At 41.9% G+C, this 24512-nt stretch overlaps 1 protein-coding gene across 2 annotated transcripts in view; it reads right to left on the bottom strand.

The window, feature by feature from the left end:
* Positions 1–554: 554 nt before the first annotated feature.
* The window catches only part of PLPP4 (phospholipid phosphatase 4), a 156131-nt gene continuing 132173 nt past the window's right edge, over positions 555–24512 (bottom strand). For both annotated transcript variants that reach the window (XM_063434717.1, XM_063434718.1), the window contains 2 exons: positions 3190–3360; positions 555–2213 (listed from right to left, as the gene is read on the bottom strand). In XM_063434717.1, coding sequence (XP_063290787.1) covers positions 2014–2213; positions 3190–3360 — 371 coding nt within the window. In that variant the 3' untranslated portion in view covers positions 555–2013. The remainder of the gene's footprint in view (positions 2214–3189; positions 3361–24512) is intronic.

Below are 24512 nucleotides of genomic sequence, written 5' to 3'. Positions count from 1 at the left end.
TCTCCTTTGCCCCTTCCACAGCCCCTCTGGGTCTCTTTGTGTCATCCCAGCCCCTCCAGGTGTCTCTCTACCAAGTCCTGGTCTGTCTCCTTTGCCCCTTCCACAGCCCCTCTGGGTCTCTTTGTGTCATCCCAGCCCCTCCAGGTGTCTCTCTCCCAAGTCCTGGTCTGTCTCCTTTGCCCCTTCCCCAGCCCCCCCTGTGTCTCTTTGTGTCATCCCAGCCCCTACAGGTGTCTCTCTCTCAAGTCCTGGTCTGTCTCCTTTGCCCCTTCCGTAGCCCCTCTGTGTCTCTTTGTGTCATCCCAGCCCCTCTAGGTGTCTCTCTCCCAGCCCTGGTCTGTCTCCTTTGCCCCTTCCACAGACCCTTTGTGCTGTGTTTATTTTGGCGGCAAATTTCAATTTAGTTTTAATCATAGTCTTTTGACTAAAAAAACATTTTAGTTTTAGTTTTATTTTAGTCATCTGAATTGTTTTAGTTTTAGTCTTGTTTTAGTCGACTAAATCTGAAACATTTTAGTCTACTAAAATTGGACTAAAATTGTTAGTCAACAAAATTAAAACTCGAATACAACAAGGTTAAAGAGGAGATGCTCAGAGTATGCATATTCTATATATACCATCAAATACCAGAATAGGCTCTTACATGTACCACAATGTTGTATATTGGGAAACATGACAAAGTTGTTACTAATATTTTGATATATATATATATATATTCAGAGAGAGAGAGAGAGCTTTGATAATGGAGTTTATAGTTATAGGTCATTTGGCTTCATCGCAGCTTTACCTTATGTGAAAAACCTTGAGTCATTAATTGCTCACCTGTCCGTAGCCAATATACATTTTGCTCTGTCTCCCATTTCTAAAGCTGCCAGGATACAAAAATGTAAACCAAGGGGTAATAAGAAATTAATGGGAAGGAATATTTGTAGAAATCTGATAATGATCCTTGTGAGATGACAGATCCACTTGTAAGAACCTAGTGGCCATTTTCTGCATTCTGAAAAGAACAAACGACAACAGGACAACTTAACACAGCAATAGAATCTTGAAATATGTTGCTCGCATCATGCAGCTGTAAGCAAGGAAAGATTTCTGGATGTCAGAGAAGCCACTAACAGTTTTCCTAATAACAATACACTCAGTTTTCCGCACTCGCAAGATGTGAGATGAATATTCAGTGAGTAATGAGACATTAAATCCATTTTTCTGACAGCGGAAAGCAGTACATTTATCAAAGAAACCTACATCACTGATCACATAAAACATACTACATGCATGCCATTTTTTCACAAAGCACATTACAGTATCTCCTGCTCAGTGCTCAACAGTCACGCAGGTCAAATTATAACGTTCCACGGATAGACACATGGAGCTAGAACTGCTGGGCATCGAGACGTGGAAAAATCAGTGCTCCCTCCCCAAATATAGGGAGCGATCTGTGGTATACAGTTAGTAACATGATGTCATTTGCACCTCTCAGAGAATGTATGAAAATATAAATGTGGTCCAGCAGGGTTTTAAGAAAGTAAAAGTTCTGAAGACCTTTACTATATACATGTATCACACTGGTTGGTGCAACGATTCCTGCACTGTGACTTAATGGAAGATGCAAACATTCCACCAATGTGGATGTGTTGGTTAATTGGTGTCATTATGACATCACTAAGAAAAAGTCAAGATTGTGGGTGATGAGATGAAAAAATATCACAGTCCTGAATTGTAAACATTAAAAATATATCTGTAGGAAAAAACATGCCAAGAAAGAAAATGAAGATAAACACTCCACTGAGAGAAGGCGTGATATGAATTTTGCTACTCAATGAGTGCAGTCACGATGTCAGTATTTGAGTTTATCCTCTCTGGACAACACACGGAGTTGAAGCTGTCAATGAGTTCATTGCAGTACTCCTGGTTACAAAGACAGAATGTGCGTGGCTTCATACACATAGTGCAGGAACCCCCTTAAATGAATTCGGATGAAGCTACAAGTCAGATAATATCCACTGCTGGTCATACAGGTCCCTCCGTCATGCCTTCTTGCATCAATCCTTCAGTGTTTTCTGTGGCTGGTGGCTCTTCTTTCTTCTGTGTGTTGACCTGACGGAGGCAAACTGAAGGACGGTGGCAAGAGGAATGCATGAGTGAGGGGTAGTGTTGCCGATAGCAAACATAGGCTAAAATCAGACCAATTACACCACCGACAAAGGCATCTAGAAAGAACAACAAAATAGGGGACAAGAGTGGAACACACAAATATAGATCAATGGTACATTCATGCTACCATATTAGTGTACCATTTTGTACAATACACGGAGGTCAGTTAATTATATCAGGGATATTCAACAAAGTGTAATTTGTCAGGTATTCAAAGTGACATTCAAATATTTGGCTTCATATATATCTATGTTGAAGATTTCTCTCCCCTCCCACACCCCACCCGATTTGACTATTTTAGATAGAAATGTGAAATGCACTTTAAAAACCCAACAACTTAAATTTTATTAAAATACCCTGTATGAATTTCCCAATATGCTATCTATTACATTAACACTTAAGCATGACACAGACGTATACAAAATATGTGAATGCATGCGTATGTGCATGTATGTGTGAATGCCAATGTGTGCAAGTGTAAATGCCTATCTATACTTATGTGCAATGTGTGCTGAAATCAAGATTGTAAAATATTGGAGAGCAGAATTTATAGGTTTTGGAGCCATCAATAAACAAGTCTTGCTGCCCCTCCACTACCAGAAGCGATCTGGTGTTTTAGAACCTCACATCCTGGACTTCAGACCCTAAAGCTTCTCCCCCAGCTGTACCGCTGATAGTGACTGACTGGAGGCTGGCGTCAGATGTCATCCCACTGGGGCAAGTAGGACATCATGATACGCCAGACTGACCGCTAAAAGGTAGGACATACCTATATTAAATATAACTATTTAAAAAACAAAACTTAAAGCCTCCTGATTGCAATGTATCAACTTGGCCAATTAGTAAATACGTAAATACTCTTGTAGAAATAATGTCACACTTCTAAATAATTAATTCCCGGATAAACAGAAACGTTTGATGTCATGAATGGTCACAACTGCTTGACTTCATCTTCCTCTTTTTTTTGTTTCTCACCTGCTTTTCCCAGATGTATCAATATTTCTCCTCTACCCACCAATGCTCAACGCTTACCTTGCCAGTGATGTTTATAATCACACATTCGGGAGAGAGCAATCATCATTGCGCAGTACAGAGGAAGGATCGCAGCACAGAGTCGCCAGCTCTTCCCTTGTCCAATCTCAGTAAAGCAGTGCAGCTTCCCCGCTAAGTAGAAGGATGTGAAACCCAGGCCTGAGAAGGCAACTGTCAAAGAGGGTAAAGAAACAGAACGCGTCAATGGGGGCTCAGAAAAGAGGAGGGGGAGGGGAACTACTTTGACCTTACATTTGAAATTCCCTTTTAATCAACGATTTTTAATAATTCTCACTTTTGCGAATAACACGGATTGTGATGTTTTATGTGTGTCTCATATCCTACCCCTTCTCCCCCACTTTCAACTATACTTAATCATCGATTGGCCCTGCAGGAAATGTTACAGGATTGAATGAATTCCTTCATAACACAACAGTGCTGTTTACTTGTACTGCAGGCTCAGAATGATTAACATATTGCACTGCTAAGAATTGATGTTCTAAATGTATACTGCAATTCTAATTACTGTTTAGCTGTGGATGCTGAAGTTTGAAATATCGAGATATTATTATTGGGTTGGTATACTTGTTCTGTATTAACAAAACTAATAAAAATGGTCAAATTCAATAAAAAAAAATAATAATAATTGGCGCTCTACAGAACGCACTGTAAGTAATGCACTTATCACTTTCTGCTCACTTCAGCACGCTTCTGCCAACACTTGTAGTTTTTGTTTAATCAGTGAAATTAATAAAAGAGAAGATTCATTGACCTCTAGAGAAGTCTTGTTCATTCCTAGCAAGCTGTGCAATGGAATTTTCTATCTCTTAGACTTGATACTTCAAAGGCCAATATCATCAAGAGTGGTCTGCTAAGTGGTTCTAAAGATTTTAGTGCATCTCTCACATATGAAGGCTAATGTCATCGAGAGTTGTCTGTTAAGTGGTTTTAAAGATTTTAGTACATCTCTCACATAGGATAAAAAACTAAAATACATATTGTAAGGGTGAATGCTACTGTTAAGTGACTAAAAACAAGCATCTCAGTAATTTACACCCAATAAATACATACATTTTAATTACATTTATAAAACATGTAGCACTTCCAACCACCATTTTTAATGCTTACCAGTGGATATGGTGTGAGTTGTGCCTTTCTGTTTTTTTTATTGTAACTTCTAAAACAATTTAACAGCTTACAATGGATGGGGCTTGCACCAGGGCACTCAGCACCATAACCACTATAGGATGCTTTACTGGTTATGGTGCTTGGAGTTTTCCTTTAATGGGTTACTCCAACCACCATGACCACTTCAGTAATTTGAAATGGTCATGCTGGAAGGAACCTATACGTGTAGCTGAAAATGTTGCACATACAGAATAATCTGCACTATGCGAGGGCTAGTTACACATCCTGCACACGTGATTTAGGCAGCCTCTGTTTTGGGCTACCGTATGTCAATTCTGTGCATAAAATACATCCGTCAGCGTCACAGTTTTCTCCCCTACCCCCACACAGTAAAATTTCTGGTTTTGTATAATAAATAAATAAATAAAAATTTCTTCAAATCACATCATTTTCCCTTTGGTGTTGTCCAATCAGTAGCTTCTTATAAAGAAGGATTGTAGACTGTACACACATGTGTGGCACTCACCGTGATGCACCATTCAAATTTAATACTCATTGCATTCAATGAATCCCATGGTATAAGAAAACTACAGCATGGTGAACATTGGAAGATTTCTTGTTTAAGCCCGTGACTGGGAAATAATTCCTATATGCAAAGTAAACAGGGAAATACTGCTCTACCTACTACCTATAATCCTTGAGGAGTTCCCTCTCAGTAGCAGCACGGTCATAGGGCTCAATCTAATTTTTTTTTATATAAGCTTTCCAAATTATTTAATATTTTTAGCTAAACTTTAAAAAAAAAATTTCTAACAATTAAAATATCAGAAAATATATAAATATATAAAAACAATCAAAATATTACACCATTTAAATATTTGTCATAATATTACATACGGTACTTTTAAAAGTTTAGCCAAAAATATTAAATCAATTTGAAATGTGACCAACAATATTAAATCGAGGCCATTATGTCAATGTCACTGGAATCCTGTTGTCAATGTCACTGGAATCCTATGAAGGTCATACCAGTCTATGAAAAATCGTATGTTTTGTCAGCTTTTGTCCGTTCCCCATGAGGCTCAGTTGGTATCTAGAACACTACATCCAGTCAACAGAAGTCTAACAAGGAGATTTGCAGCATTTTTCCAACGAGGCTGTTTCGAACAACATTTTGCACCTCAATAGTCAGAGAATACAACATCTCACTGCTATAATAATTCAACAGCTTCAAGTCACTTAACTCTAAGTGCATTTACTGTTCATTATAAAACACTGCAACACCTGTTCTATGACTATTTAGACATATGGAATGTCTGTATATATTCATAGTGTGAGATAATGCCACACTCAACAGGAATGGAGGAATTATATGGAAACCAGTAGGTGGCCCATTTAGTCTACATTGCTATATTGGTGTATTTCATTTATGAATATTTAATTATAAAAGTTGACGAGTCACAATAATTTCTTCCTCTTGCTTTGGGCAAATATTTTCATCGCTTGGTAGATATTTTTTTCTACGTAGAAGAAAAAAAAAAAAAGACCTGTGGCCAGCAAGGGGGATAATACATTTATATGAGATATCAAACATTTCTGGGACGTATAAATTCACATTCTTGCTTATCTTGAGTTCACCTGGAGGCTCTCAGAAGAATTACCAATCTACAAATCATGAGAGACACCAAAAGTAGTCAAGATGAGAGTACATAAGTCAAAAATTTTAAATTCGCTTTGAATTATCAACGATTCTTACTTTAGCTAATAACCCTGACTGTATTTAATGAATACACCCAAATGGGTCAACTACACAAAGTATCATGTTCACATTTTTTTGTCTACCATAAAATGTGTATCGTGATGCTTGATTTTTTTTCTTGTAATATGCGCCACTGCAGTTCTGAAACCACATAATTCCCATTATATATAGCGTATTATCTATTTCTTATTGCTCGATTGAGTCAGCTCCTATCAACACTTATAATTTATGTTTAATCAGAGACTTTAATAAAAATGGGATTTTATGACCTCAGGAGGAATCTGCTTCATTTCTTGCAAGCTGTGCCCTGGAATGGTTTGATAGAATTTGTATCTGTTAAGTGTGCAACCACAAAGTCCAATGTCATTGAAAGCCATCTGCTGAATGGCCCTTAAGATAGTATGACAGATTTCAAAATAAAATGATTTTTTTTCAGTTTGTTCTTTAAAAAAAAGTATTTCCCAATTCCCAGTAAGTTGATGCTGCCACTAAATATTCCGAGATGGAATGTACAAATAAGATCGTTAATGATTACCTTTACCATCGATCTTGTCATTATACATGGACCTAGTCATCATACGAACAAGATAACTGTATGCTAAAAAGTAACATATCAAAAAGCTAGATCTATCCCCATTTTTCTCAGCCCAAGCTACATTGATTCACACTTTCAAAGTTTAATAGTATCCACATTACCAGTGTGGCCGAAAAGACTATACAGGCTATATGTAAAGGGCTATCCCCAATTTTTGTCATGTCAATCCAAAACAGTATGAAAAAAAACCTCCAAAACATAAAACCAGCCAAAAATCAATTATGTTGCCTATAGTCCATACGTTTTAATAATTATGGTGCTAAAAGTGTCAAAATTAACCTGCATGAATGGAGATCATAAATGTATCTCCCACAACCGATCAAGGCATATAGAAGTGGTTCAAGCCAGTTAACAGCTGTCAACCAACTTAAAATTCTGTGAGAATAGGAGCTTGTCCCAATTTATTTGCACACCACTGTAGTACTGTATGATGGTAAACAAATTAGATTTGGAAACTGGCGTTCTTGAGACGAAATGGGAAAAGAAGTGACTACGCATTTAAACTTTTTACAGTCTTGTAATCTTGAAAATTCCCTACCGACTGTGAGTACATATTAAAACAACATACTTATCCAAACAAAGATTCTCCCAGATGTTTAATTTAATTTACATACCATGCACAATGCCTTGAGGCAGATAGATTCAATCTTACTCTGACACTTGCTGGAATGCAAAATCGTCACAGAAAAAGAACCGATTGTTCTTTTCTGATCTCACCCTTGTGTGGAAATATGAACACATACTTTTCAAAGTGTCTCTGTCACCTTCGGGGGTCTTTGCATATTTTGATTAGCATTGGCCTGGGGGTGCAACAGGGATTAATTATATTTTCCTGATGCTGTCCTCTGCAGGGGCCACCATATTCGATCTTCAGCTTCTGGCACTTTATCCACCAGGTGCCCACACCAGTGCTGTACTCTTGCACATGGGCGATGTATGTCATGGAAGATCCCACAAGACAGCAGGAGCCTCCATAGATATAGCCATTCAATAAGAGAAAACAATGCCTTATTCTCAGATGGTTGTGGGATGTTATTAAACTGACGGCGGTAGCTCAGCATTTTTTCATGCTTAGACAATTACTGTAAGACGAAGTAGTCCCTACTTTATCTTATGATATCTTTTCACTCTGTTGTAATGTCATTGAAATTCCAACACAGTGTTTATAAGTATTTCATAAAGATTCTATCTATTAGGGGTGACAGACCTGCTTCAACATCAGAAATGTATTTCATGCCTTTAAATGAATACCAGCAGCACTCAGAATATGCAAAGACAGATACACTGTACAGAATGTTGGAGACAGGTTGCGCCTAGTAAAAACAGAAGAAATATCATGCTGTCAAATATATCTTTCAAAGTAAGAACTAAAAAGTCCAATTTTTAGAGACCTTGCTGTGCGGGTCCTCTAAAGGCCTGTTGAACTCTCTGTCTTAGTATTCCTACTTTCACATCCAGTTGATGGAATGTCTAAGCACACTCAAAAACTACTGAACTTAATTTCACTGGCAGTCAGAAGGGTTCCAGGTTCTCCAAGGTTTGAGACCCATGGAGAGATTATATGTCTAATAGGACTTAGGAGGTTAGTTAGGTTGTGGATTGGGGGTAGTGTGCGACAGGACAATATTTTTTCCCTTCTTTTCTTTTCTCATCCTCTCCTCCTCCTTCTTCTCTTCTCTTTTCTCTTCCTTATACAACAGTTTTAGAGGTCAAGTGGTAGCTTAGTCCTGACCACAGATTGGGCTGATTTGATATTTGCTTGGTTTTTCTGTCATAACATACTCATTGCATTGTAAATCTGTCGATGTCATTGGCTGAATGTTATGCTTACTATTGACCTCTTTTGATAAATAAAGAATAAAAAAAGTAATTTTTTTTTATCCAATGGACTTCTCAATATGGTTTTCTCAATAGGTACATGCAAAGAATAAAAAGGGAAAAATATAGTGTAGTATATTTGTGAGAACTTAAGTGATATCACTCACATGTGGAGGAGTTTCAAATAAGCTTAAATAGTAGTGGCGTTTATGAGTGTGGTTCCCTCTTGTGAATGTGTGTGACACTTAGAAATGGTCCAATGGTTCCAGTAAGTATGCAAAGAAGAAGTGGAAAATATTGTGCATAAAAACATGAAAATTAAGTAAAAGTACATTTGATAATGGGCAAATAAGTCCAGAAAAAGTACAGACACTTAGCACAAGTGTAACGTGGATTGTCACTCTATAGATATATAGAGAGAGGGCATTAGTGTTCCAAACCAGACATTATTTCACTAAAGAAGGGTCTGTGCCCCTAAACATCTGTTGCAGTACAGTAATGATTCCTACATAAATGAGGCCACACCAGTACTTGCGCAAGTAACTGTGCTTATTGTGGATTTAAAGCACCGCAGTGGGGAGAGGGAATGACATGTGACAACTGCTCATTAATTGAACAATTATTTTTCGGGGCAGTAACCCACTCTGTTTATGATTTATTTTTTCTTTGTTACTGGGCAGGTTTAAACTAAAATGAAAAGTAAATGGTAAGAAAATATATTGTGTTTTGGGCTTTTAGGGATGGGTCTAAATATTAATTATGTACAGCATGACTCTTCGCTACATGGCACGTTGTTATGTCTTATACACATGAGGTGAAAAGAAAAAAAAAGTTTTAAATCTTGCAAGGCTATTTAAAATCCCCTAATTAGCACGTAAATTATTTTTTTATATTCTGGGTGTACCCTCAATTTCCTCAGTTTTCACATTGTTGTGTCAGAATAACCATTACGATGATCTTAAGCATCCTTCTATTACCTAATTTGCTTTGCCTCTAGAGGAGGCTAAATATTGGAAATCTGCCCTCAAAAACAAAGACCATAAAAAAGCATAAAACGTAGCATACATTTATTTAGAATACCTTATGACCAGCATGTGTACATGCATGAAATGGGTAGAAAATTTTGGAGAATTGACATGGAAAAGTAGATAACATTTTACACCAATTAATCAAACTGGAAATGTTTTCTAGGTGAGCTATTTTCACCTAAAATTTCTCATTTCCAAGTCAGTTACAGGTTTAGAGAATAACCCTACATGTATATTTATTAAGAAATAAAACCAGAGCAAAAATATTGAACCCCATTTGCCAGCTGATGAATAGGCAGGATTATACGCAGAATTTTTTTTTTTTCACAGCACAATGCCAATTCCCCCCTTTGTATTGCCTTTACATGTACACATTTATTAAGCCATATTGGCACAAAGACTTGACAGAAGCAATTCTGCGCACAGCACGGACACTACACAAATGTAACAACCGGAACTCGCAGTGACAGCTCAGAAACAACTACAATTCTTTAATCACTGGTAAAATAGATCAAAACATCTTCCCAGTAATTATCAGCTGCAGATAATGAACAATTTAAGTCCTAAGGCTAGCCTCAATTACAGAGCTCCAGAAGCTACAAAATGACACAAATTGTCTTGTCACCTCCGGGAAATTAGTCATATTTTCATAACACTTAGAAGTATGATGCTACGAGATGATAAATGTGCTGACAATCACCGAAGCTCCATCTTCCTATTTATCCCTGCAACAGGTTCAGCTCAGGCAGCCAAGCTGAAATCTTCCTAATAACCATTCCGCCCGCGTATGATATGTGTAAGCTCTACACATAATAAAAAACCCCCACAAAAACCAGTAACTCTTTAGTTGTGTTACTGAACACATAGCTGTAATAAATAAATGAAATCAAAGGATTGGAAAGATATTTTAACAATGAGCCGTAGATATTTAATTATAGAATTGTGGCTTCCCGTTGCGAATATTCTCTCAGTTTTGCAAGAGAAAAAGTACAAGTAAAAATGTAATATTATTAACAAATTAATTGCATGCAACTTTTCTTTCTCAACAAAATGTGGTTGCCTTGAGGGTGTAATAGGTAACTGGACTGTAATGCTAATTTTGAAATTAACCTTTTCAGTTGTCAGTGAATGTAGCCATGCACTGCAGACTGCACTAGTACTTAAAGGATCCCTAAAGTCACGCAGGCCACTTCAGCTTGTTTGCCGCGCAAGTGCATCAGGTCCCCAATGCTCCTCTATATAGAGCATTGGATTTGATGCACAGGGTGAGCCACATGTGCCAAGGCATACCCTAATCCGGGCGCCACATAATGCACTGTCCGGCTGGGAGATCATAAGATCTGAACATAGTGCGAGCGAGTTTATTGATGTGCTCATGGTGTACTTGTTGGGGACAGTTCCCCGGTGTCTCCAAAAGTGGGACATCAGGGAACTAAATTATGAATGGTGTGGCAGGGCCAAAAATATAGAACTGTCCCGCTGACATCGGGAAGGTGGGAAGGACTGTAATTGTACTGTGTTATCCAATCACATTCTCTTCTGGTATAAGTTCTTCTTTGCTATGTCCTGAAGAAAACAAGTATTTTAAAGATCAGCCTTTTAATGATGCTAAGTTACTAATATACACTTCTCTGATTTCACTAACCCTAAGGCTGAACTTTAATTTAAAACTGGGGGTAAGGCCTATAGGGACAGGAACGCATTTGTATTCCTAATGCTTAAGTGGTTCTTCAAGAATATTAGTAAAAACAGATATTTTTGTCAATTATTATGGAAACCAATCAGTTAGCACCAAAAATAGCACCTATTTGCCTTAACCCCTTAAGGACACATGACATGGGTGACATGTCATGATTCCCTTTTATTCCAGAAGTTTGGTCCTTAAGGGCAGGGCCGGACTGGGATAAAAATTCGGCCCGGGCATTTTTTTATCACAGCGGCCCACTAAGAAGGGGCGGGGCAGAGAGGGTGTGTTTTGTCGTCACTAACTAACACGCCCCCTTCTCAAAGTGCAGGCCAGGGCAGACCATGCGCAGAGCTCTGCTAAAGAGCTCTAGCATGAGAAAAAAACCCTGTATTTGTTCTGCACAGTGCAAGCAAATTTAATAACATGCTTGCACTGTGTTTCCTTGCAACTTGTCTCTGGTGTCTCTATAAATGGATACCAGGAGACAAAAATGCCAGGAAAGAGTATTGTGCTGTGTTTGGAGCCTGCTTGTGGGATTGTGTGTGTGTGTGTGTATAGAGTGAGCTGATTGTGGTGTGGTATTGTGTAATAAGGTCGGTTTTAGTCGTGTTGTGTTTGTGGTGTAATGTAATGCATATGTGGCTAGGGTCTGTAGAGAATGTGTGTATAGGGGATGTAGCAAGTGTGTGCATACAGGCTATAGTGTGTGTGTGTGTGTGTGTGTGTATATGTGATGTAGTGTTTTAGAAAGTGTGTGTTTAGGGGTGTAGTATGTGTTTGCTTACAAGGAATCTAGTGTGTGTATAGGGTATCCAGAGTGTGTATGTCAAGAATGTAGTGTGTGTGCGTGTGTATATATATATGTTTGGAAGTATTGTGTATGTGTGTGGTGCAGTGTTTTGGGGAGGTTCGGTGTGTATGTGAGGGGTGCAGTATGTGTGTATGATGGATGCTGTGTGTGATGTGTGTGAGGGTGCTGTGTATGAGGGTGCTGTGTATGATGTGTGTGAGTGCTGTGTATGATGTGTTTTGTGATAGTGCTGAGTGTGATGTGTGTGAGTCCTGAGTGTGATGTGTGTGAGAGTGCTGAGTGTGATAGTGCTGTGGATGATGTGTGTGAGTGCTGAGGGTGATGTGTGTGAGGGTGCCGAGTGTGATAGTGCTGTGGATGATGTGTGAGAGTGCTGTGTGTGATGTGTGTGAGAGTGCTGTGTATGATGTTTTGTGATAGTGCTGAGTGTGATGTGTGTGTGAGTCCTAAATGTGATGTGTGTGAGAGTGCTGTGTGTGATAGTGCTGTGGATGATGTGTGTGAGTGCTGAGTGTGATGTGTGTGAGAGTTCTGTGTGTGATGGGTGTGAGAGTGCTGGGTGTGAAAGTGCTGTGATGGGTGTGAGAGTGCTGTGTGTGATGGGAGTGAGAGTGCTGTGTGTGAAAGTGCTGTGATGGGTGTGAGAGTGCTGTGTGTGATGGGTGTGAGAGTGCTGTGTGTGAAAGTGCTGTGATGGGTGTGAGAGTGCTGTGTGTGATGGGTGTGAGAGTGCTGTGTGTGAAAGTGCTGTGATGGGTGTGAGAGTGCTGTGTGTGATGGGAGTGAGAGTGATGGGTGTGAGAGTGCTGTGTGTGAAAGTGCTGTGATGGGTGTGAGAGTGCTGTGTGTGATGGGAGTGAGAGTGCTGTGTGTGATGGGAGTGAGAGTGCTGTGTGTGATGGGAGTGAGAGTGCTGTGTGTGATGGGAGTGAGAGTGCTGTGTGTGAATGTTTGAATGGATTGTGTGTGTGTGGGGTAAAAAATAAAAATTAAGCAGTTATAATGTCCCCCCTCCCTTCTTACCTTTAGCCTGGGAGGGGGGGACCGGCACGCTGGAACCTGGGAGAGTGAGGGGGGGGACCGGAACTCGCACTCCGACAGCATCCCTGGTGGTCCAGTGGTGAGTGAACTCTAGCCTGCGGGCTAGAGTTCACTCTCGCGAGATCCGGTCGTTGCCATGGCAACGCGCCGGATCTCGCGAGAGGAACCCGGCGGAGCTGCAAGATAGAGCTCCGCCGGGTCCTCTACCTCCCTCCCCAGCCGCATGTGCCGCAGGTCTGTCCAAGTGGGCCGGTGAGGGAGATCTTTGATCTCCTCACCGGCCCTTCATTGAAAACAGCGGGGCCGGCGCTCGGATAGTACCGGCCCTGCATAGACCGGCAGGGGAGATCCTGGGACTTCCCCTGCCGGCCTCGGCCCATGGCCACCGCGGCCCACCGGGCATTTGCCCGGTGTGCCCGATGGCTAGTCCGGGCCTGCTTAAGGGGTTAAAGAAACACTATGGGGTCAGGAACACAAATATGTATTTCTGACCATATAGTGTTAAAACCACCATTTAGTTGGCTTGTCCCCTCCATAGCCTCTTTAAGAAGCTATAAAACTTACCTTATTTCCACCACCATGTGGATCTGCTGGCGCTGGCCCCGCCTCCACTCCGTCTCCTTCCTGACATCAAAATTTATGATTTCAGCCCTATGGGAAAGCATTGGATTGGCTGAAATCGTCAAGTAGTGGGATGGGGCGGGACAAAATGCGGGCTTGGCCAATCAGCAAACCTCTTCATAGAGATGCAGTAAAGCCTCTGTCGCAAAAAACATTCCGTTACCGGGTTACAGTGGAACGCAGAAGGAGAGAGCAGTGGAACGCACGCGACACCTCGAACAAGGTCTCCATCTGTACTTGTCTCCGAGTCGGCCAGAGTGATGAAGCTGTAGATCCACTTCAAGATTCCACCCTGCGTGTTTCTTACATGCCCGACTCTTACTTCACAGAATGTGAGTGTTTTTAATCCTTAGTGCTTTACAGTGAGCACTATGGCCTTTTAGTAAAGATCGATGTGAGGATCCAGTCACTTTAGATCTATTACAATGGTCTATTAGTGTATAGATTCCTGTACTTTTCTGTGAAGATTATCTGCCAGCACTGTAACATTTTAGCCTGGTTACAGAGCAATCCCAGCTGGGTCTCTAGCTGAGAGTTTCTGACTCAGGCAGACACTTATTTTGGATACATTGTACCATTAGTCAAGTATCGAAGAGCGGATACTTCTTTCATTCATTTATTTATCCAGGTCTAAGATTGCTTATTTTATTTCATAGCTCAAGTCATTCATTCATTCCATCCACGTTTCAATTTTTGCACCCTTTTTGTACCTTATTTGTAGTCTTTTCAATTTGTACATATTGTCTCCTATTTACTATATTCTTTTGTATCACTCCTGGCTTTTTACTAGAATGTATCTAGTTACAATTCTTCATTTTACCCTTCCATTGGTTTTTTACTGGGGGCCTGTTAGACAGTAGAGTGAGGTTTTAAATTCTCTATTTGCATTTGTTTCTTTTCCTATCTGAGGCTTTTCAATAGAGACACTATTACATGTTCTGATATTCTTGCCTGAGCCAACAGCCAGGCTGACTGAACGTCATGGGATGTATCATTCAGAAAATTGTGTAATGCAAGGTAAGCCATCACGGCAGTGAAGAACATATCTCTCTCGATGCGACTCACTTATTATAAATGTTCTTAAAGGAAGTGATGGGTGCCACACTCTAACAGAAATTGTCTAACAATATTAGCCTTTAAAACCCAAGTCCAACTTCACAGGCCATGTAGATCTAATATCTCGCAGTACTGCGGTTAAAAGGCAGTAGTCCAAATTTAACTATGCCCTGCAGCAATCGATGTGCTTGTAATACCTGCCGTGCTTCAAGGGATCATTTACTTCTATGTCAGTGCAGACATTTAGCTTCAGAACTTAGGCATCACTTAGCAATTTACAAAGCTATGCGGAGCCAATTAAATGCTCATACTCACCGAGCATAAAAAGAAGAATAAACAGTTTAAGTTATGTTCTCTAAAGAATATGTTGCAAGATATGGGTTTGTGGTCACGGTCTTTTTATTCTATAACAGCAGAGTTTCAGAACATTGTCGTTGTATTCTTATCTTAACTCCCCATTTCAGCTGAATTAGGTGTTTGTTGTTGGTTGTGTTGAATTTCTTTTATGTCTTTTATTACTTTTAACAGTTGTGGGCGATCAATTAAAGACATGTGCTGTCGTGTTTATGGTGCTAGTAGTGTCCTAGCACAATCCCACGGTACATAGTTAGTTGATTTTCTCAGACAATGAATCCCGAAATGCAGAATTTATGTCACTTTGTGGAAGTAGAGAGTTCTGTTTTAGACATATCTGAAGACAGGCCTGGACCACAGGCGCGTGGGAATTGCCAGGTAAGTATCAAACTGTTAGACTACCTACCATGGTCTGATGGCAGAGGTATCCAGGCACCATCAAGGCTATAGTGTGCTATAGTGGTTATATTAAAATATACAAAGCCATCAACAGGTGGGTTCATGGGGCGGAAAATGAATTAAGCAGGTCAAGAGCTTGAGTTAGTGGTACACAAAAATGCTTGCAGTTGGTTAAAGTGCAAACCATCCTGATAAAGAGTTAATTAAAGCTATGGCGAATGTAATTACTTAATATTAGATTTGGGCATGGCGGGTAAATTCAGCTTGGCTGAGACATTTTTCATGAAAATAGAAAAAAAAATTCAGGACACCTGAATTTTAGCCATATGTTGGTTCAGCTCGGTTCAGTCCCTTTACTATCAGTCATCCCCCTCACCCCCCCATCAGTCATCTTTTGGTTGGTTTGTGATTCGGTTTATTTTCATAAGCTCCACATAAATAATGGTAGCGGCTCGTTTCGGATGTATCACCATCGTGTTTTTGTTGGTCACTTTTTTTTTTGCATTCTGTCCTAACATTGATTCCCAGCAAAATGAAGACTTCATGAGCTTCTGATGTGAAAATCAATCAATTCCAGAACCCAAGGGAAAGGCACTATATCACTGGACTCTCACGGCAAATGATACTTTAAATGTGTAGTAAATAGATCCACTTTTTTTAAATAAGACAAACACAATTTAATTTTTTTCTTATCACATCATCGTTTGTTTGTTTTTTATTTTTTTCCAGAATTTTTCTTACTGATCTGTAGCACAGACTCCATATCAGTGTGGAAGTAAGATACAGTGTGGCACTCTGCTTTGTTTTCCATATCGGTTTTATTTCTCAGTTCTATTTATGTGTACGTGTGCCGATGTCCCCGGCCATACATCTAATAAACTTCATGAAAGCTAGAATAAGCACAGCACTTTCCGCACCATCATTGTAAGTGTGAAACCATTCAGAATGTAAAATCCAATAACGCCGTAAGTAGAATAATATGGTTGGTGTAAGAGAAATGGGTCGGTGGTATGGAATCTGTTAACTTCCTGACAGCACTAGAAGTAGTATACTGTTATTGGATCGATTTTACAGATCACTAATCACCATGAATCTTGTTTTCCTATCTGAGTCAGTCCTATGAAGGTGACTCGGACACGGATAGGTTTGGATCATTAAAATGTACAATTGCCTGTCAAGTATAATATATATATAAAAAAGATGGTATCTGTTAGCAGGATACAAACATAACATATCATAATACTATGCATTGTAGAAAGGTCATGTTCTGGGCTCTAGAAAAAGACACAAAGGGCTCAACAAGAAGAAACCTTAGAAGGACAATGCAATATATTAAAAAAAAATGTTTAACAATTACATAAGTATCTACTTTACCACTGAATATTTATATTTTTAAGCAATCCTGGCCTTTTATCTAACTCCAGAGATATAAGAACAAACATAGAATTGACTTAGATTCATGAGTGTTGCTAAGTGACAAAAAGGCCAGGGACTTCAGCCCAAGTAAATTTTAAGGCCCCTATGACATATATTGACACAGGGCCGGCTCGTCCACAGGACGGGGTGGGGCAATATGCACACCAACTGACCTCAGAACCCTGCCACGGAAGACGGGAAAGGAGGCAGTGGAGTAGCTGCACAGAACCTGTTCGTCAACGTGACACTGACCCTATGGCACAGATACGGGCCCAAACATTACCTGACGTCATTGCCAAGTCCCCTTCTCCCTTTACGGGACAACCCGGACTTTCCGTCATGGGAGGAAAGCTGGCAGGAGCCACCTCCCCCAGAGTGAAGGACATCTTGGGACAGGGTGGAACTGTCCGAACGATGGCCAAACTATTCCCTGACGTGACTCACATCCTACTCCACTCCATGGGGAGACTGAAGATAATAAGATACATCCATTCTATTCCACAAAGACTGTGTATCATCAGGGAGTTAACGGACTTCAAGTACATATGCCTACAGGACACCATGACCCATAAAAGCGTCTCCACAATATACAACATGCTAGTGATGAACCGCTACTTATTACCACCGCCCTCCATGAGAAGTTGAGAGGAGGACCTAGAGCAGACGTTCACAGTGGCAGACTGGGACAAGATGTTTGACCTCATACAGAAGACACTGACATCTGAGCGAGTACATGAGAACTCCTACAAAATCTTTATGAGATGGTACCTGACCCTGTCCACATTACATAGAAAAGACCTGGAAGTACCAGACATCTGTTGTCGTTGTGGAAATGAAAGGGGCACCTTCCTACACATATGGTGGACATGCAGACTGATCACGCCATTCTGGGAAACAATCAGCCAGGTAGTGGGGAGACTATCAGAGGAACCACCCCCGGTGGAACCAGCAATATACCTATTGCACCACACCACCAACACAATACAGAGCTATAAACGCTCAGTGATACCAAGACTCCTGAACGCAGCCAAGGTGGTAATCCCAACCTTCTGGCGACAAATGCAGACACCTACAATAAAATAATGGGTAGCGGAGGTCGAGGACACCAGAAACTTTGAAGACCTGAACGCCACCACAGTCAGGGAACGAGGAAGAGATCTCCACAGTTGGTTTTACTGGTTGGAGTTCCTGGCATCCGCAGATTTCACCAGATGTAACCTCAAAGATTTGTTTTAAAGAAAGATGTAGGCCATACTAGTTACGACCCGACGTTTCGGGAATAATATGTTATCACTGCCAATTATTATTTGATTACCCTGATTTAAAAGTTACTTTTGCGGGGGCGGAGCCTGGCAGCCATCCTGTACAGACGACATCTAAACTTGCTCTCCCATAGCCAGGAACAATCCGTCGATTATCCCCTACACCAAGCACCATCAAGCAGCGAAAAGTAACCGGTGTTGATCAGCGTTCCCTACTGCATTGATGCCTTTTTTCCAACCACCCAAGCAGCACAGGCAAAGGCGCAAATCCGCGGCCTACCGCGCATCGCCTATCCAGGGCCTGGAGGCCTACCTTGACGGAAGCCTACTCGGGTACCACGCACCCAACCTGAACCCGGACACCACGGGTATGGGCCGCCGATCAAACAAACCCGCGGCAAGAGTGACCACACAAGCCAGGGATATTGGCAAGATGTGGCTCCGACCGGTGCAAGCCGAAACGGCGCGCACCACACATTGCCCTCCTCCCGGACAAACGTCCGAGCCTGACCGCGAGGAGCCGACTACAAACATGACTCCCCTGGCGGATCACCCACAGCCGCACGAGGCCCAGGATGACTCGGCCCCCATGACTAAAGGCGACCTGAAAACACTCTGGACCAACATACAACAGCTGCTGGCGGCTGATGTCGCTATGGTCAAAAAGGACATACAATCGGTCATAGAGAGAGGTGGAACAGTATAAGCTGACATTACCACCGTACATGACACAGTGTCCACCCTCCAGGAATCGATTCAACGCCTACAGGCAGAGCAGCATATACTTGCCGGCCAAATTATGTCACTGGAAGACAAACAACGCCGGAATCACATCAAAATCCGGGGCATCCCAAACGCAGTCACGACTGAGGAACTGACGCATTATGTAAGGCGGCTACTTACAACAATGCTAGTCACTAAAAAAATAACCCCGGACGGGATTTACTGAGTGACCAGCTCTACCCGCATACCACCCAACATGCCCAGGGATGTTATCCTGCGCCTGGCGACAACATCAGACAAAATCCAAATAATGATCGCTATAAAAGGCAAAACACCTCTGGCCTTTGAGGGCTCTCAGCTCTCTTTCTTCCAGGATGTCACCAGAGCCACATTATTGAGGCGAAAGTCATTCGAACCTGTGACAACGGCCCTGCGCAAGGCCGGCATCGCTTACAGATGGGGAAACACGGGCGCACTACTTGTCCACCACAACGGGACAGTACACCATCTCACAACCCCAACCGGAGCACCCACCATCCTGCGGACACTGGGACTACAACCCCCACAACTCACCTCCATGACCGCAAGCCAACCGGAGAGCTGGGAGCAGGACGACGGCTCCACCCACGACCAATCAACAAACAAGTCACCAACACCTACCACCTGACCCCGAGCAGGGACTGAAACCAGGGGCAATATCCATTACAGAGCGGGGACTGCCAATGTGAGGACCTGATACCTGTGAGAGAGAAGGGGTAACCCCCCCTAACCACTCACTCCCGTGACTTTGTTCTCATATAAATGGCACCGCTGCATCTCCCTGGGTTTCTTCCTCTTATTTTTCAAGTTCTCATTTTTTCATGTATTTTTTTTTTAAGTTGAACTGTATGAGAGCCTCGGTACTCCCATGCTTTCATTTTTTCTTTACTTAAAATTTTAATTCATATGTATTGGTTTAGTACGTTATAATCCTCTACACATATGTCATTGAGGCACACCTATTCTACAGCCACACACAATAGAGAGATTACAGGCGCTTACTGTTGAACCTCGCCACTCCGCCCACCCCCGTCATCCCCAGGGTTACAGGGGACACACAAGATGCCGCACAGGGTGCATCGCATTCCGGAACAACTTCCACACTAGTCAGCTCACGAAAATCCACCAAGTTCCACTAGCGAGTACACACAGGCATCCAAAACCACATACCTGCACTAGCCTGAATTACAGTCATACCACCCACACACCTGGAGTATCCCAGGGGAGTATAAATACACCCTACCAGAACAACCACAACACTACCCACCCTGGGCATGTCACTATACCTATATGCTAAAAGAAAATGTGCTTAAAAACTGAAATATGAATGCGAACGCTAACGCATGTACCTGCTTGTACAACAATGCTCCGAACTGTATTTTGTAAACGTGTACTACCGAGCACAAAAAATAAAGAATAAAAAAAAAAAATAAAAAAAGTTACTTTTGCTCTGCGTAGGAAACTCAGTCATGTATATGTGACATACTATGTCTAATATGTTATCACTGCCTATTATTATTAGAATACTCTGTTATGAAATTAATTTTTTCTCTGCGTAGGAAAACCGGTCTTTTACATACTTGCTGTATCAACAAAGATCTATTTCACAATCAGCATCTGCTTATAGAGATGCATTGAATCAATGTAACTCTATGGGGAACGTTCAGCGTCTCCTTGCCAAGCATGGAGACACTGAATGTAGGTGATGCAGCACTGGACTAGGAAGCACCTCTTATGGCCATCTGGGTGACTGCCACTACAGATGCAACTAAGCAGTAATGTAAACATTGCCTTTTCTCTGAAAAGGCAGTGTTTACATTGAAAAGCCTACAGAAACAGGCTATAGACAACAGAACCGCTACATTAAGCTACAATGGTTATGGTGACTAGAGTGTCCCTTTGAACCAGGGAAGCTAAATATTGTGGAACTACAGTTCCCGGTACTTTGCCAGCTACCAGTCCCCGGCACTTTGACTGGAAAAAAAAAATTGAGGACACCTGAATTTCAGCCATATGTTGGTTCAGAAGCATCATGGGATTTGTAGGTCTGTCATACTGACATTTGGCCACCCTTGGCTTTAAATCAGCTCCATACATATAACAAGTACAGTTTCCACATAGAGTTAATCAGTTCATTATTGAGTTTAATTTTAGTTGTCATTATTATGATCTAACATAATGGATATGGGCATGTGTTTTTTTGGGGGGAAGGGTGCGGGCAGCATTTCATCCTTGGGCCCAGGCAGCACAATGTCTTGGGCCGGCCCTGTATTGACATAATACCCTTATCATACTCTGCAATCCTCTCCAATGTGTCAAATAATGTGTATTTATACACTGCTTTAATATATTTCTTATTGCTGTCTAGATGACATATTTTCCAAGGTCAAAGCAAAGATTTAATTATTAGGAATATAGGAATATAGCTTACTTTCACAAAGAAATTATGTTTAAGTAGGACGTTTCCACCACAAAATGATTATATAATACATTGTCACCTTTCATTTTTCTTTTCACTTTGTAATTCTTTTTATAGAAATCCAGTTGAAAATACAACTTAGTAACATATATTGCAGTTAAAATGAATAATAATAATAAAGATGATTTTAAAATATATATATATATATATACTTCCCCTTTGAATGTCCCCAGAGTCTGATCACCCAACGTAAGGAGGATAGTATATGACATGATATGATAATTTAGATCAGCCCTATCCAAGACCGGACATATGCGTATTACCGGTTCTTAGGATGGCCGTATTGAACAGACTGCCAAGATGGGTGAAACAGCCTTTAAAACAGGGAGAGGAATATTGAACAAGAACACACAGAGTTCAATGGAATGTAACAAATACAAGTCAAGTTCAAGGACCAAAGGAGGACAGAATAACAAGACCAACTTGGCTTAATACCAAAAAAACAATTAAATAAAAAATGCACTCTCGGATATTAAAACAGAATCCATGACTGAATGAAAATCTGTTTTAGTAAAGGTTTAGAGTAGTAATGCAACAACCTTAGTGGCTAGCGCCATAACTGCAATGTTGGGGGGGGGGGGGAGAGGGGGAGAAATGCACAACTTGCTGATCAAGTGGCGTGTCTGAAAAAGTTGCATAGACATAAAGTAATGTAAGGGGATGTGGACAGGCAGTTTACCTTTATAATGCACAACTTTACCTATAATTATTAAGGTTAAAAGAAACAAAACAATGTATCTTGCTAAAATCACTCTTTTCTCATTTCCCCCCACAGGTCACAGGGACTAACAGCTGTTCACCTACTTGAGGTCTAGCAAAGCATGATAAATTATGAACGCAATACAAGCAACAGAGGTTGCACTAGGAAAAAGAACTGTATAGCGCTCAAGTGTTTTGCTAGAAAACCCTGCAGGTGCAAAAAGGCAAAATAAATTTTTTTGAAAGCGGAATAAAAAGAAAGCTATGGCAACGCTCCGCGCGGCACGCAGGACACATTCGCGAGAGTTATTGGAAGAGAGGAGCTGAATGCCCCCCTGCAGTAACAGGGAGCCGGGGGCCCCACCATGCCACCGGACCACCAGGGAATGGAATCTCCCCCCTCCCTGAACCAGGTAAGAAGCAGAGAGGGGGGGAATAACATTTTATTAAATTTAATGTACAATTAATGTAAAATTGTCCCTCCCCCAGGATTGCAGGCCTTAGTTTGCACATTTACACACACTCTGCATACACTAGTACAACAAACACACTGCATACACTAATACAACAAGTGGCGTACACACAACCCATGGGGCCCCGGTGCGAAAACTGATGCGTGCCCCCCCCCCCCGCGCTCTTACTCTGCGCGAGGTGGGGCCGCAACACATGGCGGCGGGCACCTGGTCGCAGGGGTCGACCCCTGCGACCGCGTTATGTACACCAGTGCATGCAGATACACATACACTTAAAGGACCACTACAGACACCCAGATCACATCAGCTCAATGAAGTGGTCTGGGTGCCAGGTCTCTCTAGTTTTAACGCTGCAGCTGAAAATATAGCAGTTTCAGAGAAACTGCTATGTTTCACTGAGGGTTAATCCAGCCTCTAGTGGCTGTCTCATTGACAGCCGCTAGAGGAGCTTCTGCGATTCTCACTGTGAAAATCACAGTGAGAAGACGCTGAACGTCCATAGGAAAGTATTGAGTAATGCTTTCCTATGGGCGGTTTGAATGCACGCGCGCGCACACGGCTCTTGCCAAGCATGCACATTCGGAGCTGAGTGGCGGATCGGGGCGAAGAGATCCCCAGCGCCAAGGGTGTCCGGCGCTGGAGAAAGACACACACACTCTCATGAACAGACGCATACACACTAGCTAAAAGACACACACATTTACCGACAGACACACACTCAGTGACAGACATACATACACACTCACTCACTTACAAAATACACATTCACTAACAGACACACACAGTAACACACTCACTGACACACACACACTCTAACACACATACACTCTCTAACACACTAACACACACACACACTAACACACACACTCTAACACTAACACACACACACACACACACACACACACACACTCTAACACACACAGACTCTCTTACACACTAACACACACACACACACACTAACACACACTCACTAACACACACACACTAACACACTCTAACACTAACACACACTCACTAACACTAACACACACTCACTAACACACACTCTAACACTAACACTCACACACACGTTTGTTTTTTAAATTTAATCCCCCCAGCCTCCCTACCTTTGGAAGTGCTCAGGTGGTGGTGGTGCTGCTGGGCGGGCTATCTGGCTGGCGGGCACGCGAGGGAGCACTTTCCCCTGAGTGCTTTTTCTTCAGCTCCCTCGCGCGCCGCGTACTGATACCGGAGCCGGAAGATGACGTCATGTTCCGGCTCCGGTATCAGTGCGGTGCGCGAGGGAGCTGCCCACCGATACCACGGCCAGCCTCTGGGGGCCCTGAGGTGGCCGGCTCCTGGGCCCCCCAGGTGAAGAGGCTGTCCAGAGGCCACAGTGGGTACATACCGGGTCGCAGGGCGGCCGGGCCCCCTGGCGGGCCGGGCCCGGTCGCAGCCGCGACCCCTGCGACCCTGGTATGTACGCCACTGAATACAACACACACTGCATACACTACACTGACACACAATCTGCATACACTAATACAATACACACACTGCATACACTACATTGACACACACTTTGCATACACTACACTGACACACAATCTGCATACACTACTCTGACACACAATCTGCATTAGGCATGTGCATGGGGAAAATTTTCGGTTCGGCATTCTGAAATGCGGAATTTTTGCATTTCGGGACTTCGGCAATTCAGCACTTCAACACTTCGGAACTTCGGCAACTTCGGCACTTCAGCAACTTCGGCACTTCAGCAACTTCGGCACTTCAGCACTTCGGAATTTCGGGACTTTGGCACTTCTATTGCAGCCGCTTAGTAGATAACTCCCTAACTCCCACGGTATTAGCAACTTATCTACCAAAAGGCTGAAAGACCTAAATTGGTCTTTCAGACAAATTTACTAACACTAGGTAAAAATGACTTAGTATTAG

This window comes from Pelobates fuscus, chromosome 10, assembly GCF_036172605.1.
Source record: "Pelobates fuscus isolate aPelFus1 chromosome 10, aPelFus1.pri, whole genome shotgun sequence".
NCBI lineage: Eukaryota > Metazoa > Chordata > Amphibia > Anura > Pelobatidae > Pelobates > Pelobates fuscus.
The sequence above is the reverse complement of the archived record's forward strand: the minus strand, read 5'-3'. Positions and strand labels throughout refer to the sequence as shown.